The sequence below is a fragment of the Mirounga leonina genome, unplaced genomic scaffold, assembly GCF_011800145.1.
Source record: "Mirounga leonina isolate KUSES-001 unplaced genomic scaffold, KU_Mleo_1.0 Mir_101525, whole genome shotgun sequence".
Taxonomy (NCBI): Eukaryota; Metazoa; Chordata; class Mammalia; order Carnivora; family Phocidae; genus Mirounga; species Mirounga leonina.
This window is the reverse complement of record NW_023270141.1, coordinates 2,528-15,126: the sequence shown is the minus strand read 5'-3', so window position 1 is coordinate 15,126 and position 12,599 is coordinate 2,528. Positions and strand designations below refer to the sequence as shown.

The window sequence follows — 12,599 nt, the reverse complement described above, 5'->3', positions numbered from 1 at the left end:
CAATGCTCCCCCTCCCCCCATGCCCCATCCATACAGTGACTCCCTCAAATGGTTCTAGTTAAGTTGACATTTCTAACCTGGTAGGAGTGAAGAGCAGATTGCTGCTGCACATCTTCAAGTGTGATATCGGTCATTTCATTTGGCATTAGTGTACAATGTATTTAGTGAATATCTGCTCTCTACCAGGTAGTATAGATTGGTCTCTTGAATTCCGTGTTGACACCTTCTGAGCAGGAGCTTGGGAGTTAGGACAGATGCTGAATGGAAGACTCACACTTAATGTTTGTGATTCTTTCCTCTTATGTGTCATATGCATATACACACAAGATATGGTATATCTAGTAGTAAACCTTGGCATTCATTTAAATGATCACTTATCCTTTTCTATGCTGGTTGCCTAGGGGAATCTGATTGGATGCTCAGTCATAGTGTATCTTTCTCATATCTGATTTATATGTTTGGTTTTTTTCTCTTATTTTTCTTTCTATTTGATTAGTCTCATTAGACATGTATTTTTTTAATTATAACTAATAATCCAAGGTTATTTTTGGTTAAGTGTGGAATATTAGTAAATTATTAGTAAAAATTAAGTACTCTACTGAACGCTAATCTCAGAAAACTATGTTATGTAAGAACATTATGGTTATATTTTACTCACCAAGTTATTGAATTTTGCTAATAATTTAATATTTGCAAAGCAGTTTCAGAGACTATCAGTATAAAAAGATCATGTGAATTTCTAAATTTAGTTAAATGTTTTTAATTCTATAAAATACTTCGTTCCATTATTGATGGTCTTTGAGTTTCTTTCGTAAGTTTTTATATTGTGAATTGGAACTTCTCGATAACCCTAGAAATGAAAATTGGAATACTGGGTAAAAAGCACATTAGTCATTTATCACTGATTTCTTAAGCTTGGCATTACAAACATAGAGAACTACTCTGAGTTCTTCATCCGCTTATTTAATTTCATTTTTATAAGCCATTCCTCTTAAATACTTTGTATTCCTAGACTTCCTCAAATGGTACCCTGGTTCAGCATTCAGCAGTTCAACCCCAAAGGTTTTCTGCAGAATACTAGAATAATATGAAATATAAAAACACATCAGCACATTTAGTATTTAGCTGACCTTTGGACTCATGGGTTAGATCTGAGGAAGGTAGAAATCAAAAAAGCTATTTGATCTCCAAAACTTTATCTGTTGATCAGCCCTGAGAAGGACACTGACAGATATCCAGTTTATTGATGGCAGGTGTTAAGTGAGTTGTTTTTCTTCCGTTTGAAGAGGAACTCAGGTTCTATAATTGGTTTCATTCAAACTATTAATTTTTTATGTGTAATCAGGCAAGTTTAGATCAAATTAGAGAAAGGCATCTTGAGTCAAAGCCAACTTCAAAGTTTATATAGATAAGAAATCCTTATTGTCTTCTTGGACTAAATTATTTTAAAATACAGGCAATCTGGGATCCAGTGTCTATGGCCGGGCTTCAGGAGGCCATTGATGTTCCCAGTAATTTTATGTCAAAGTTGGTATGTGACTTTATTTCTCTAAGGATAATCCATTGGAAACCTGTGGGTTTTTCTCTCTGGTAAGAATTTATGAATATATTTTTTAGAAGATTTATTTATCCATTTTAGAGAGAAAGAGCAGAGGGGAGGGGCAGAAGGAGAGTGAGAAAGAATCCCAAGCAGACTCTGCGCTGAGCACAGGACCTAATGCGGGGCTTGATTTCATGACTTAGAGACCATGACTGAGCCAAAACCAAAAGCCTGGATGCTCAACCAACTGCGCCACCCAGGCACCCCAAAATTTATGAATATTTTAAGTGGATAATGAAAATTAGTATAGTAGTTTTAAAAAATCTGCCTTATAAATCATACTAACCTAGAATACAGGTAAAATATACAACAATTTCTTTTAACATAATACACTTTTTAATGAGTTGCCCCATTGTCCTTTTCTTAGTACTGTTCTTATTTTCCTTTTTCTTTTGTAGGGCTGAGATGCTTCTAGATCAGTACCGAAAGAAGTCAAAGCTCTTCCATACTACAGTTGTCCTGGCCCCACTAGGAGATGATTTTCGCTACTGTGAACGCATAGAATGGGATCATCAGTATAAGAATTATCAGCTGCTTTTTGATTATATGAATTCTCATCCTGAGTATAATGTTAAGGTAATTTGAAAATATTTAATTATGATACTGTATTTGAAGTTGAGCCTTCATTATTAAATGAGGCTAAAACACAACAGCCTTAGTTTCTTTGTCCCACATCCCAATATTTCCTAGAATATGTAGTTTGTATGTAAGAGTGTAGTTCTTAAAGAGGAAAATTATCTAGTACTATAGTTGCATTTCTGAAGTTGTCCCTTTCCCCCCATTCCTACAGCATTAAAGAGACTTTACTTTTATGTAGTTGTAAATATGCACCTACTAAGTTGTGATCTTCAGTTTTCAGTGATGTCCTGTTTTTCTACCAGCATCAAAAGTTTGTTTCTCTGACGGCTGCATCCTTGTGATTTTAGTAATGTGACGGGCAATGCAGATGAACGTGTCATGAATTTTGCAAATTAATGTCTTGTGTCCAGAGAATACACTAGCATCTTTCTTAGTTGAGAAGACTTCCAAAATTAATCATTTACCTGTAGTTCTTTCTCTCTTTTTTTTTTCCCCTTTTGGAAAATTTTGAATGTACCCTAAAGTTTTGAGAACAACTTAAGTACCCTTCCCCTGACCCCTGCCTCCCCATATCCATAGCTCAGCTACCACATTGATCAACTCGAGGTCACTCTCACTTCAGCTGTGCCTCACTGTCCTCTCTCACCCTCTCCCAGGGATTATTTTGGAGGAAATAGTAGTCATGTAGTTTCATCTGTAACCATTTCATTATGTATCTAAATGATAAGGACTCTGTTTAAAAATACAATCATAATGCCACTATTATATCTAAAAAATTAACAATAATTCAATATTATCATATATCCAGATAGATTCAGATTTTCCTGATCACATACAGGCATTTTTTTTTAAGCATATGTTTCATGAGTCAGGATTCAAACAAGAGTCCTATATTAGACCCTATATGAGAAAATTACCCAATGTGTTTATTATATTCACATACTAACCTATGAGACAGTAGAATATTTGTGGAAATACTACAGAAAGGAAGAGATGTTACTGTTTAGGAAATTAGAAAGCTGATGATAGGTCACATTTTATGTAGGGAGAATTCAAGTTTATTAAGTAAATGTAAATAATATTAAATAGTTAAATAAACTTAAATAAAATGCCAGGTGTATTCAAGATACTTACAACTGAATTTCTACCAAATTATGAACTTTAGGTCTATGTTTAAATCATCTCTATAATCTCCTCAAAGATGAAGCTGATACACAAACATTTACTTAGGGGATGGCATATGCAGATGGGTATTTTATCCCTAAGTACATCTTCCTAGTGAATGGTTTTGAGATCCATAAAAGGATCTACCACTCATTCTAAAGAATTAAAGTACTGATTTTTGTATTTTACCTATTTCCTTCTTTGCCCAGTAGGGCAATTTGTAAAGTCACTTTAAAAAGCATCCAACTCTTGATTTTGGTTCAGGTCATGGTCTCAGGGTCACATACTTAAGATTTCCTTCTTGTATCATTTCAAAAGAAAAAACACTAACCATGATGATAGAAGGGAAAATAAGGTTACTTTTGTAAGATTTGGCAATGATTTGAATGAGCGGGGGGGGGGAGGGCAGGGGGAGGGGAGAGAGAGACTCTCAAGCAGACTCTGTACTGAGTGCGGAGCCCAATGTGAAGCTCATTCTCATGACCCTGAGATCATGACCTGAACCAAAATCAAGAGTTGGATTTCTTAACCAACTGAGCCATCCAGGCGCCCCACAGTATATTCAATTTTAATACTGTATATTATCTTTAATATCCATTTGATAAATACATCACGATTTGTCCATTGTATTATTGATGGACATTTGGGTTGTTTCCAGTTTTTGTGTATTACAAATAAAGCCATTTTGAATATTTTGTGCATGTTTTTATATACATGTATGTGAATTTATGTGGGTATAAAATGGGATAGAAATTTTTGGTCACTGGGTATGCACATGTTCAACTTCAGTAGATATTGCCAAATGGTATCCCAAAATAGATGCACTAGTCGTTGCATTGTATGACAATTTCAGTTGCTGTACTTCCTTACTCAGATTTTTTGTTAGGATTTTTTTTTTCATTTTTATTTTTTTATGATCGATATGATGGTTTTATTTTATATTTCCCTGGTAGTTAATGAATTGAACCTCTTTTCATAAGTTTATTGCCATTTAGGTATCCTCTTTTGTGAAGTGACTATTTAAATCTTTTGATGACTTTTCCTTAAATTGGGTTGTCTGTTTATTTTGTACCATTTATAACTCTTTTATATATTTTGGTTTGAGTCTTCCTTCAGATAAAAGTTATGCAAATATTGTCTCCCACTATGTGAGCCTGTTTTTTAATTTCTTTCTTAATGCTGTCTTTTGATAAACAGAAATTCTTTGTTTTAATTAAATCTAATATAACAGTATTTTCCTTTCCATGTCATGTTCTGCTTAAGAAATTTTTGTTTATACCCCATAATTATGAAAATACGCTTCCTATGAAGCTGTCCTCCAGAAGCTTTATTGTTTTACCTTCAATATTTAGGTCTGTAATCTGTTTGGAATTGATTTTTTTGTGAATTGTATGAAGACAGGGATCAAGGTGCATTTTTGCCCATATGGGTATCTACCACCATTTATTGAAAAGACCAGTGTGCCCACTTTACTGCAGCATCATATTTTTCATTAATTTTGAGTGAAACTATTTGTGTGGCTCTTGTATAGACTCTATTCAATTTTGTCTATTTAGTCTCGGACTGTCTTAATTACTATAGTTTTAGAATGGATCTTAATTTCTGATAGCATAAGTCTTCTAATTTTGTTTTCTTTCTCAAGATTGCATTGGTTTTCTTTATAGTTCTGTATAGGTTTAAGATCAATTTTTAAATTTCTACCAAAAAAAGTTGGAATTTTGATTGGCATTGCATTGAACCTATAGATCAATGTGAGTACCGTTAACTTCTTTACAAATATTAGGCCATCCATGAATGTGGTATATTCCATGTATAAAAATACAGTTGACTTTTGCATTCTAACCTTGTACCCAGTAACCTTCATGCATTTCCTTTCTTTCTGGAATTTTTGTCACTCAAGTGTTGGCTGCTTTGATTGTCCTTAGATACCTTCAAACAAAAGCTTTTTTTCTCTCTGTGGTTTATCTAGTATCTGTTCTCTGTAGGATGTTTGAAGTTATTTTGTCCAAGCCAGAAGCTTCAGTTTATTATTTTCTTTTAATGAAAGGAAAAACCCAAGTAAGCAATTGAATTTAGATGGCTAAAAAATTGACATTGTACCAACCAAGCCAGTCAGTTTCCCATTGGTCATCACTTATTTAACAATTTATGTATTTTTCTCATATGTTGCTCTGATAGAGGAGTTTGATTATGTTTAAGATTAAGGTTATGTTAAAGATATAATTTGTTGCCTTTTGAAGTAAAAAACATCTACTTTTTTTTTTGGTTATTTGGAATACGTACTTTGAGCTACCAAGAGACTATAGAAAAATTCACTCTTAAATAATTTCTTTTGAAACTACTCTAGGATAGATACAGGATTATATATCAGTCCTTTGAGATTGAATTAAATTTGTGAGAATGCTCACCAGTCTACTTAAATGAACTTTGCCTGGGGCAATTGCCAAGAAGGAAATACTTTCATCTTGGCTAATACCAAAAATTAGTTACAATATTCTAAAAGGGTATACTTTGTTGTGAATATTAACTCTGTAGCATGCCACAGTTCCCTAAAATCTGAAACTGAAGGGAATTTTTGTTATCTCATAGAAATCCCTTTTTATATAGATGAGAAAGTGAGTCAGAAATTTAGATTGTTGAATATTTTTTACTTTTATCAGTATACTTCCCTGAGCTTGTCTGTACTATTGGGCCTGAAGTTAATGCTGTATTTCTTTGCATTTGTGACCCTCATGGTTATACACACACACACTTATATTCTGCTTCTTAGAATGTGTTAAGTGAGTAATAAATAACACTTAATTTTTGAGTACTTACTATTTGCTATTAACGTTTTCTTTTAGAGAGAGAGCATGCACTTTGGGGGTGCGGGGGCGTGGGGATGGGGAAAGGGAGAGAGAGAATCTTAAGCAGGCTCCATGCCCAGCACAGAGCCCAATGTGGGGCTTGATCTTATGACCCCGAGATCATGACCTGAGCTGGAACCAAGAGTCAGGTGCTTAACCAACTGGGCCATCCAGGCACCCCTGCTATTAACTTTTTAAAGTGCTTCACTTTAGTTAACTTATTTAATTCTCTGAACATTTTCTGGTAGGTACTATAATTATCCCCATTAGAGATGAGGAAACCGAGGCACAAATATATTAACTTGCCCAAGATACATTGTATTTGGTGAAGCCAAGATAAGACTAGGTAATATTGTTGAAAATTGCTTTTCTGTGATGTAAACATAAGGATTTAGAAATAATTATCTATTTTGCTGTTATAAAATTTATTGTGTCACAGGTACATGATAACTTCTATTTGTCTTACTAATATCATCATGTTTCCAGCTGAAATTTTGCCTTTGCAATAGAAAAATGATAGCTAAAACTTAGACCATTATTTCCCAGTTGGGTTTCTAAGCATTTTACTTAGAACCCTATTAGCTGTAACACAGACACAGAGACAATATATAAATATGCTCAAAACCACATTGTTAGGTAAATGGTAGAGATGGAATTCAAACCAATGCTATCTGGATCCAGGTTCTGTGCTGTTCTTAACCACTCTTCTAGAGTGCTACTCACTGTTTTTAACTACTCTTTTTTTTTTCTTAAGATTTTATTTATTTGACAGAGACACAGCTAGAGAGAGAACACAAGAAGGGGGAGTGGGAGAGGGAGAAGCAGGCTTCCTGCAGAGCAGGGAGCCCGATGTGGGGCTTGATCCCAGGACCCTGGGACCATGACCTGAGCCAAAGGCAGATGCTTAATGACTGAGCCACCCAGGCACCCCTGTTTTTAACTGCTCTTAATTATTTTTCTGCCACATTGAATCAAAGTAGCTTTTAGTATCTGTGTGTGTGTGTGTGTGTGTATCTGTGTGTGGTAGGAAACAACAAAAATAGCATCGTAATATTCAAAGAAATACATTCCCTGTTAAATTCTCTGTTTATCTCTAAAAACACTGCCTTTTAATATCTGTTTACATGGTGTGGTATAATACTTCTTTTTTCCTTTGATTTATGGAATAGCTTGGGCTCATAAAAATGGATTTATGTTCTGGTAATTTAAATCATTAGTCAAAAGACCTTTTCATTTGAGCAGTCAACCTTGCAGTTCTTGTCACTCTTTGTGTTTTACTTCTATTCAATGTTACCTGCTGGTAGAGAAAGTCCATTTTTTTAATGACCTGCTGTTCTTAAAGTCTCCCTTATGAGAGCTCAAGCAAGGGGGATGGGGAGGCCAGGGGAGTGTATGTGCATATGACATATGAAAATACTTAATGGTTAACCAAACTGTATGTAAATGTTTTATTTTTGCTGCTTCCTCCCATCTTTTATTTATCTCTGAATTATTCTATTCCCTGACCCTTGCACACTTTGAAATTCTGGAGATTGGTAAGGTGTTTTCAGATCCACAGATTTGTATATCTCAGTAGTTCTTCTAACCCCTTAGGGGTGTAAGTTTTATTTTAGTTTAATTTGGGACCTGATGCAAGTGAAAGAGCTACTGTATATTTTTCCCCCTGCTTTTGAGTTTTGTAAAATCTGAGCTAGAATTTCATCTTAACTGGAAAGCGCATCTTAAATATTTACTGTTAACTTTTCCTTTTAGTGCTAGAAGTAATTTTAAGGTAGAGATGAATAAGTGTCACTTTTTTTTTAATTAGATACAGTTTGGGACTTTATCAGATTATTTTGATGCACTGGATAAAGAAGATGTAACCATTAGAAAGAATAGCCAATCCATGTTCCCTGTTCTAAGTGGAGATTTTTTCACTTATGCTGACCGAGACGATCATTACTGGAGCGGCTACTTTACATCCAGACCCTTCTACAAACGAATGGATAGGATATTGGAATCCCATCTAAGGTACAAAATTTACGTTTAGAAAGCTACATTAATTATTCACCTTTTTTATGTGATCATAGCACATAGCATAGCATAGAGTTTTGCATAATATACAACATGTATGCAGTATTGGGATGTGTTTAATGTAATTGTGAAATTTTAATGCAATCAGAGCTATGTCTCCAGTGCATAATCAGATTATTATATGGGCTTTTGTTCTGAAAAAAGCAGTTTATCTGATTAGACTTTCTCCTGTATCTTATGTTTTATATGTTTCTAATTAATTACTGGTATTGTTTGCACACCGTGATAATATCCAGTGGCATTGTTATGTGTGTCTGCAGGTCAGTAGCCAGACAGACTAAATTGCTGGAAACAAGCAAGGGTCACAAGGAACAAATAGGGCCTCTCTGTGGCTAAAATGTGGGCCTCAAAGTACACAATCTAAAACTAATGTATTTTATATGTGGGAGAACTTCAGAGGCTCCACCTCAGTTCTTATTTATTGAAACATATTTCTATAGGTGTGATTCTCTGCTTAGAAGAGCAAAACTTGAAAGAGATGAGAACTGATGGCGGCAGAGTGATTGGCTGAAAAAGCATAGTGACAGGGAGAAAGCAGAAAAGTCAGGAGAAAACAAAAACGCTCTAACCAGCGTTGTCCAGTAGAACTTTCAGTCACTGCCCAACAGAACTTTCTGCAGTGGTAGAAATCTTCTGTTTCTGTTTTCTGCACTGTTTAGTATGGCCACTTGCCACATGTAACTGTTGAGCACTTGAAATGTGACCAGTGTGGCTGAGGAAGTGAACTCTTAATTTCCTTTAATTTGAGTTGATTTAAATGTAAATAAATAATCACACGTGGCTAGTAGCTATCTTTGTGGGTCCTGTTGCTTTTTGGTAAGGATGAACCACCCTGGGGGCTCCTGGGGCTCTCTCTATGTGTGTGTAGCGTGGGAGCTTAATTCATTTTCAGGATGAGTTCACTTTCAGCTTAGTTCAGATCATGAATTCATGATGATTAATTTTCATGATGAATCTCAGTATTAAAAATAAAAAGTCATGTTATATCTACCTTCTTCTCCGTACTGGTAGAAATAGTACATTTTGGAAAGCCCTTTTATAAAGATCATGAATTTCTCCCAGAGTTGTACTTTGGTATAGTAGTGTGTTTTTTTTTATTTTTACTGTTTCATGCTGTCAGCATTATTTCAAAAGCCTGACCTTTGCCTTTTTTTTGGGATATTCACAAATGTGCCAGATGGATACATATTCCTGTATTTGTAATAAAATAGTATTTCTATATTAGAGAGATTGATGCATTCTTGCCCAATAGAATATTAATTCTCTATTATGTTACTCTAAACTACCTATGATAAAAACAGAGAAAGTACTAAGTAATGTAGAGATTCTTTTGGACTACTGCACTTTTTTAAAAGTGTCAACTATTTTTTAGTGACAAAGAGTTACAAATATTGATTCAATTTTAATTTATTGAACATATTTAAGGTGAAGTACTTAGTGTGAGTAATAATATATTTTGAAAATTCTGCTTTAAAATAAAATGACAAAAAACCATATAATAATGACAAATTTCAAAATGTAATCAACTTACTTGAAAATAAGTTTATTGTCTGATTATAGATATTTCATCTTGATGCTCATTTGTAAAACATTTGGATAGGATAGAAGAGTATAAAGAAGAAAATATTTTTTAAACCCCCTTTTTACATTTTGGGATATCTATATGTATAGGTACTCTTTGCAAAGCCAGGAATATGTGCTATGGGTATAGATGAACATATATACACAATTTCTTTAATTCAAACTTAGTGTTTCTCCTGCCATGAATTTTAGAAAGATTAGAATTTAAAGGCAGAGATTATTTAGTATCTTCTAATTATTTCAAAATTTAAAACAATTCTTTTTTTTTTTGAGTACTTTAAATTTATCCTTTTCCTTATATTGTGATACATTTTCAAGCTGCCTTGGTTTTCTCTCCATCCTTCTTAATATGTTTGGCATAAAGAACCTTCTTAAACTTTTTACTTCATCAAGCCATCTCTCTTTTTTTTTTTAAGATTTTATTTATTTATTTTTAAAGATTTTATTTATTTATTTGACAGAGAGAGACACAGAGAGAGAGGGAACGCAGCAGGGGGAGTGGGAGAGGGAGAAGCAGACTCCCCGCGGAGCAGGGAGCCCCATGTGGGGCTCGATCCCAGGATCCTGGGACCATGACCTCAGCTGAGGGCAGACGCTTAACGCCTGAGCCACCCAGGCACCCCAAGCCATATCTCTTTTTTAAAGAACTTTTTCGAAACCTGTCTTGAACCATATCCTCTGATGAAAAAAATAAAGCATGAAAATGATAAGTCCCCATATTCTTGCTCAAAAACTACTCGTAAGCCCAAGTGTTTTTTCTTTAAAATAAACGAGAAGCGACAGCATATGTTTTATCACCTTTCAGTTTATATTGTTACTTTCCCTCTAGTTGTTGAATGTTCTCATTCAGCACAGAGACTAGCTGTTGTCACTGAGATGTCAGGCCATCGCTTTCGGCCTCTCCTTCACTGTTAGTCTCCCACTCATGTGACCATTTCTGCACCGTCTCTCCTTTAATGTATGTATGTGAGAGTGAATGGCTTTCTGGTGATGAAGTTCCTGGTATGTGTCTGGGCTGATCTTGGAGAGGAGAAAGGGCAGCAACCATTATCCACTTTTTACTGCTGTTTCGAGCTTTTTTTTTTTTTTTTTTCCACTATGTTATACATAAGTACACCTATCTCGCTGCCAGTGGGTACTGGCTTCTTTCCAGGACCATCTAGAACAAGCGTCCTTTATATCAATTTAGACATGATGTTCTCTGATGATTGATAATCTAGATATATTAGATGGATACCTAGATGGTTTTATAGGAATGTTTATTATCAATATCTTTTTTATCAATTGTGCTGAAATGTGGATTTTTTAAAAAATGCATTTAAAAATTGTATCAGTACCACATATTTTAAATAGTAAATGTTTGTTTTGAAATAAGAATTAATGACTGTTTTATACAATTAGGGCTGCTGAAATTCTTTACTATTTCACCCTGAAACAAGCTCAGAAATACAAGATAAGTAAATTTCTTTCATCACCCCATTACATGGCACTGACAGAAGCCAGAAGAAATTTGGGACTGTTTCAACATCATGATGCTATCACAGGAACTGCAAAAGATTGGGTGGTTGTGGATTATGGTACCAGGTAATATAATTATTAAAAAGTGATTATAAAACAATTTTTTTTTTAATTTTGGGTCACAGGCTTATATCTTTGATGAAATTGTTAATGTACATCAGACCATATCAATAATGACATCCCTTATAAGTATTGCTATAGAAAAACAACATCAATATTCAAAGCATTTTTCAAGAATTGTATTGAGAATGTACTAGCTGTCCTAACTTTTTATTGCAGTGCATTTCTGCAAATGGAGTAGTAAAACATTATTATAAAGCTGATTCTGTTTTCTCCCAAGTATAATGTGGTAATTGGGGTTACCTTGTTGACCAGGGATTTGGTATCAAATAAATCATAGCTATAATCCAAGGAGATAAAGAGCCATACTTGATTGTATAGCAGTTTAACTTCATCCTATTTCATATCCAGTTGTTCTCAGCCTAGAGTTTAGCCAGGAAGTAGAAGAACCTAGAAACTTTGACATATATAGATGATATAAGGAATTGGGATGAGAAGGGTTGGCTTGGGTATTGATATCAAAACCATCTTCAACTCTTAGAAGATCTGTGAGATGAGTGAGGGAGGGGAAGCTCAGTTATTTTCACATTGCAGGATTGGAAACAGTGAGTACAGGCTTTAGCTCAGAACAGCAGGAGACTTTGTAAATAGTGCTTCCCAATAATCAAAAGGCTTACCTTTTGTGATAGTGAGATTTCCATCATCATGCCCTAGTTTGGGTAACCATTCATTAGGATCATTGTAGAGGAGATTCCTATGTTGGGGAAGGAGTTTTGACTATTATTTCATTATGGCTTAGCTTTATTTCTTCCAGATTTTTTTCCTATCAAAAATGGTGTACTTCAATAATATTTTAAAATTGTTAAAGTGTGCTCTGATTTTCTTATAATACAGATTTAAGAAGTGAACCTCTTTTTTTAATAAATGCTCTCTCCCGTATGTTAAAAGTGTATACAACATATAAAGTCATCATTACAGATTGATCCACAACTGATATCACTAATCATTATAAGTGTTAATTAAAATTTTAGTTATAGTATTTTGACTGCCTTTCTAGATATTTGAAAAACAAATTCTTGAGGTTTCATTAGTTGACTTGAATCCTTGAAAATATATTCATGGTAGCATCTTGAATATCTTCTCAGTTTTCTTGTGGCAAATGTATTTGGCATCTGTTG

General features: G+C 34.3%; 1 protein-coding gene across 1 annotated transcript; it reads left to right on the top strand.

Moving 5' to 3' along the window:
- Window positions 1–1,734: 1,734 nt before the first annotated feature.
- On the top strand, window positions 1,735–11,427 carry LOC118026336 (alpha-mannosidase 2-like; the record flags this gene model as incomplete). The annotated part of the gene is made up of 3 exons (XM_035029175.1): window positions 1,735–2,176; window positions 7,997–8,199; window positions 11,245–11,427. Coding segments are annotated over exons 1-3 (623 nt in total), but the record flags the coding sequence as incomplete, so codon positions are not given.
- Window positions 11,428–12,599: the final 1,172 nt, after the last annotated feature.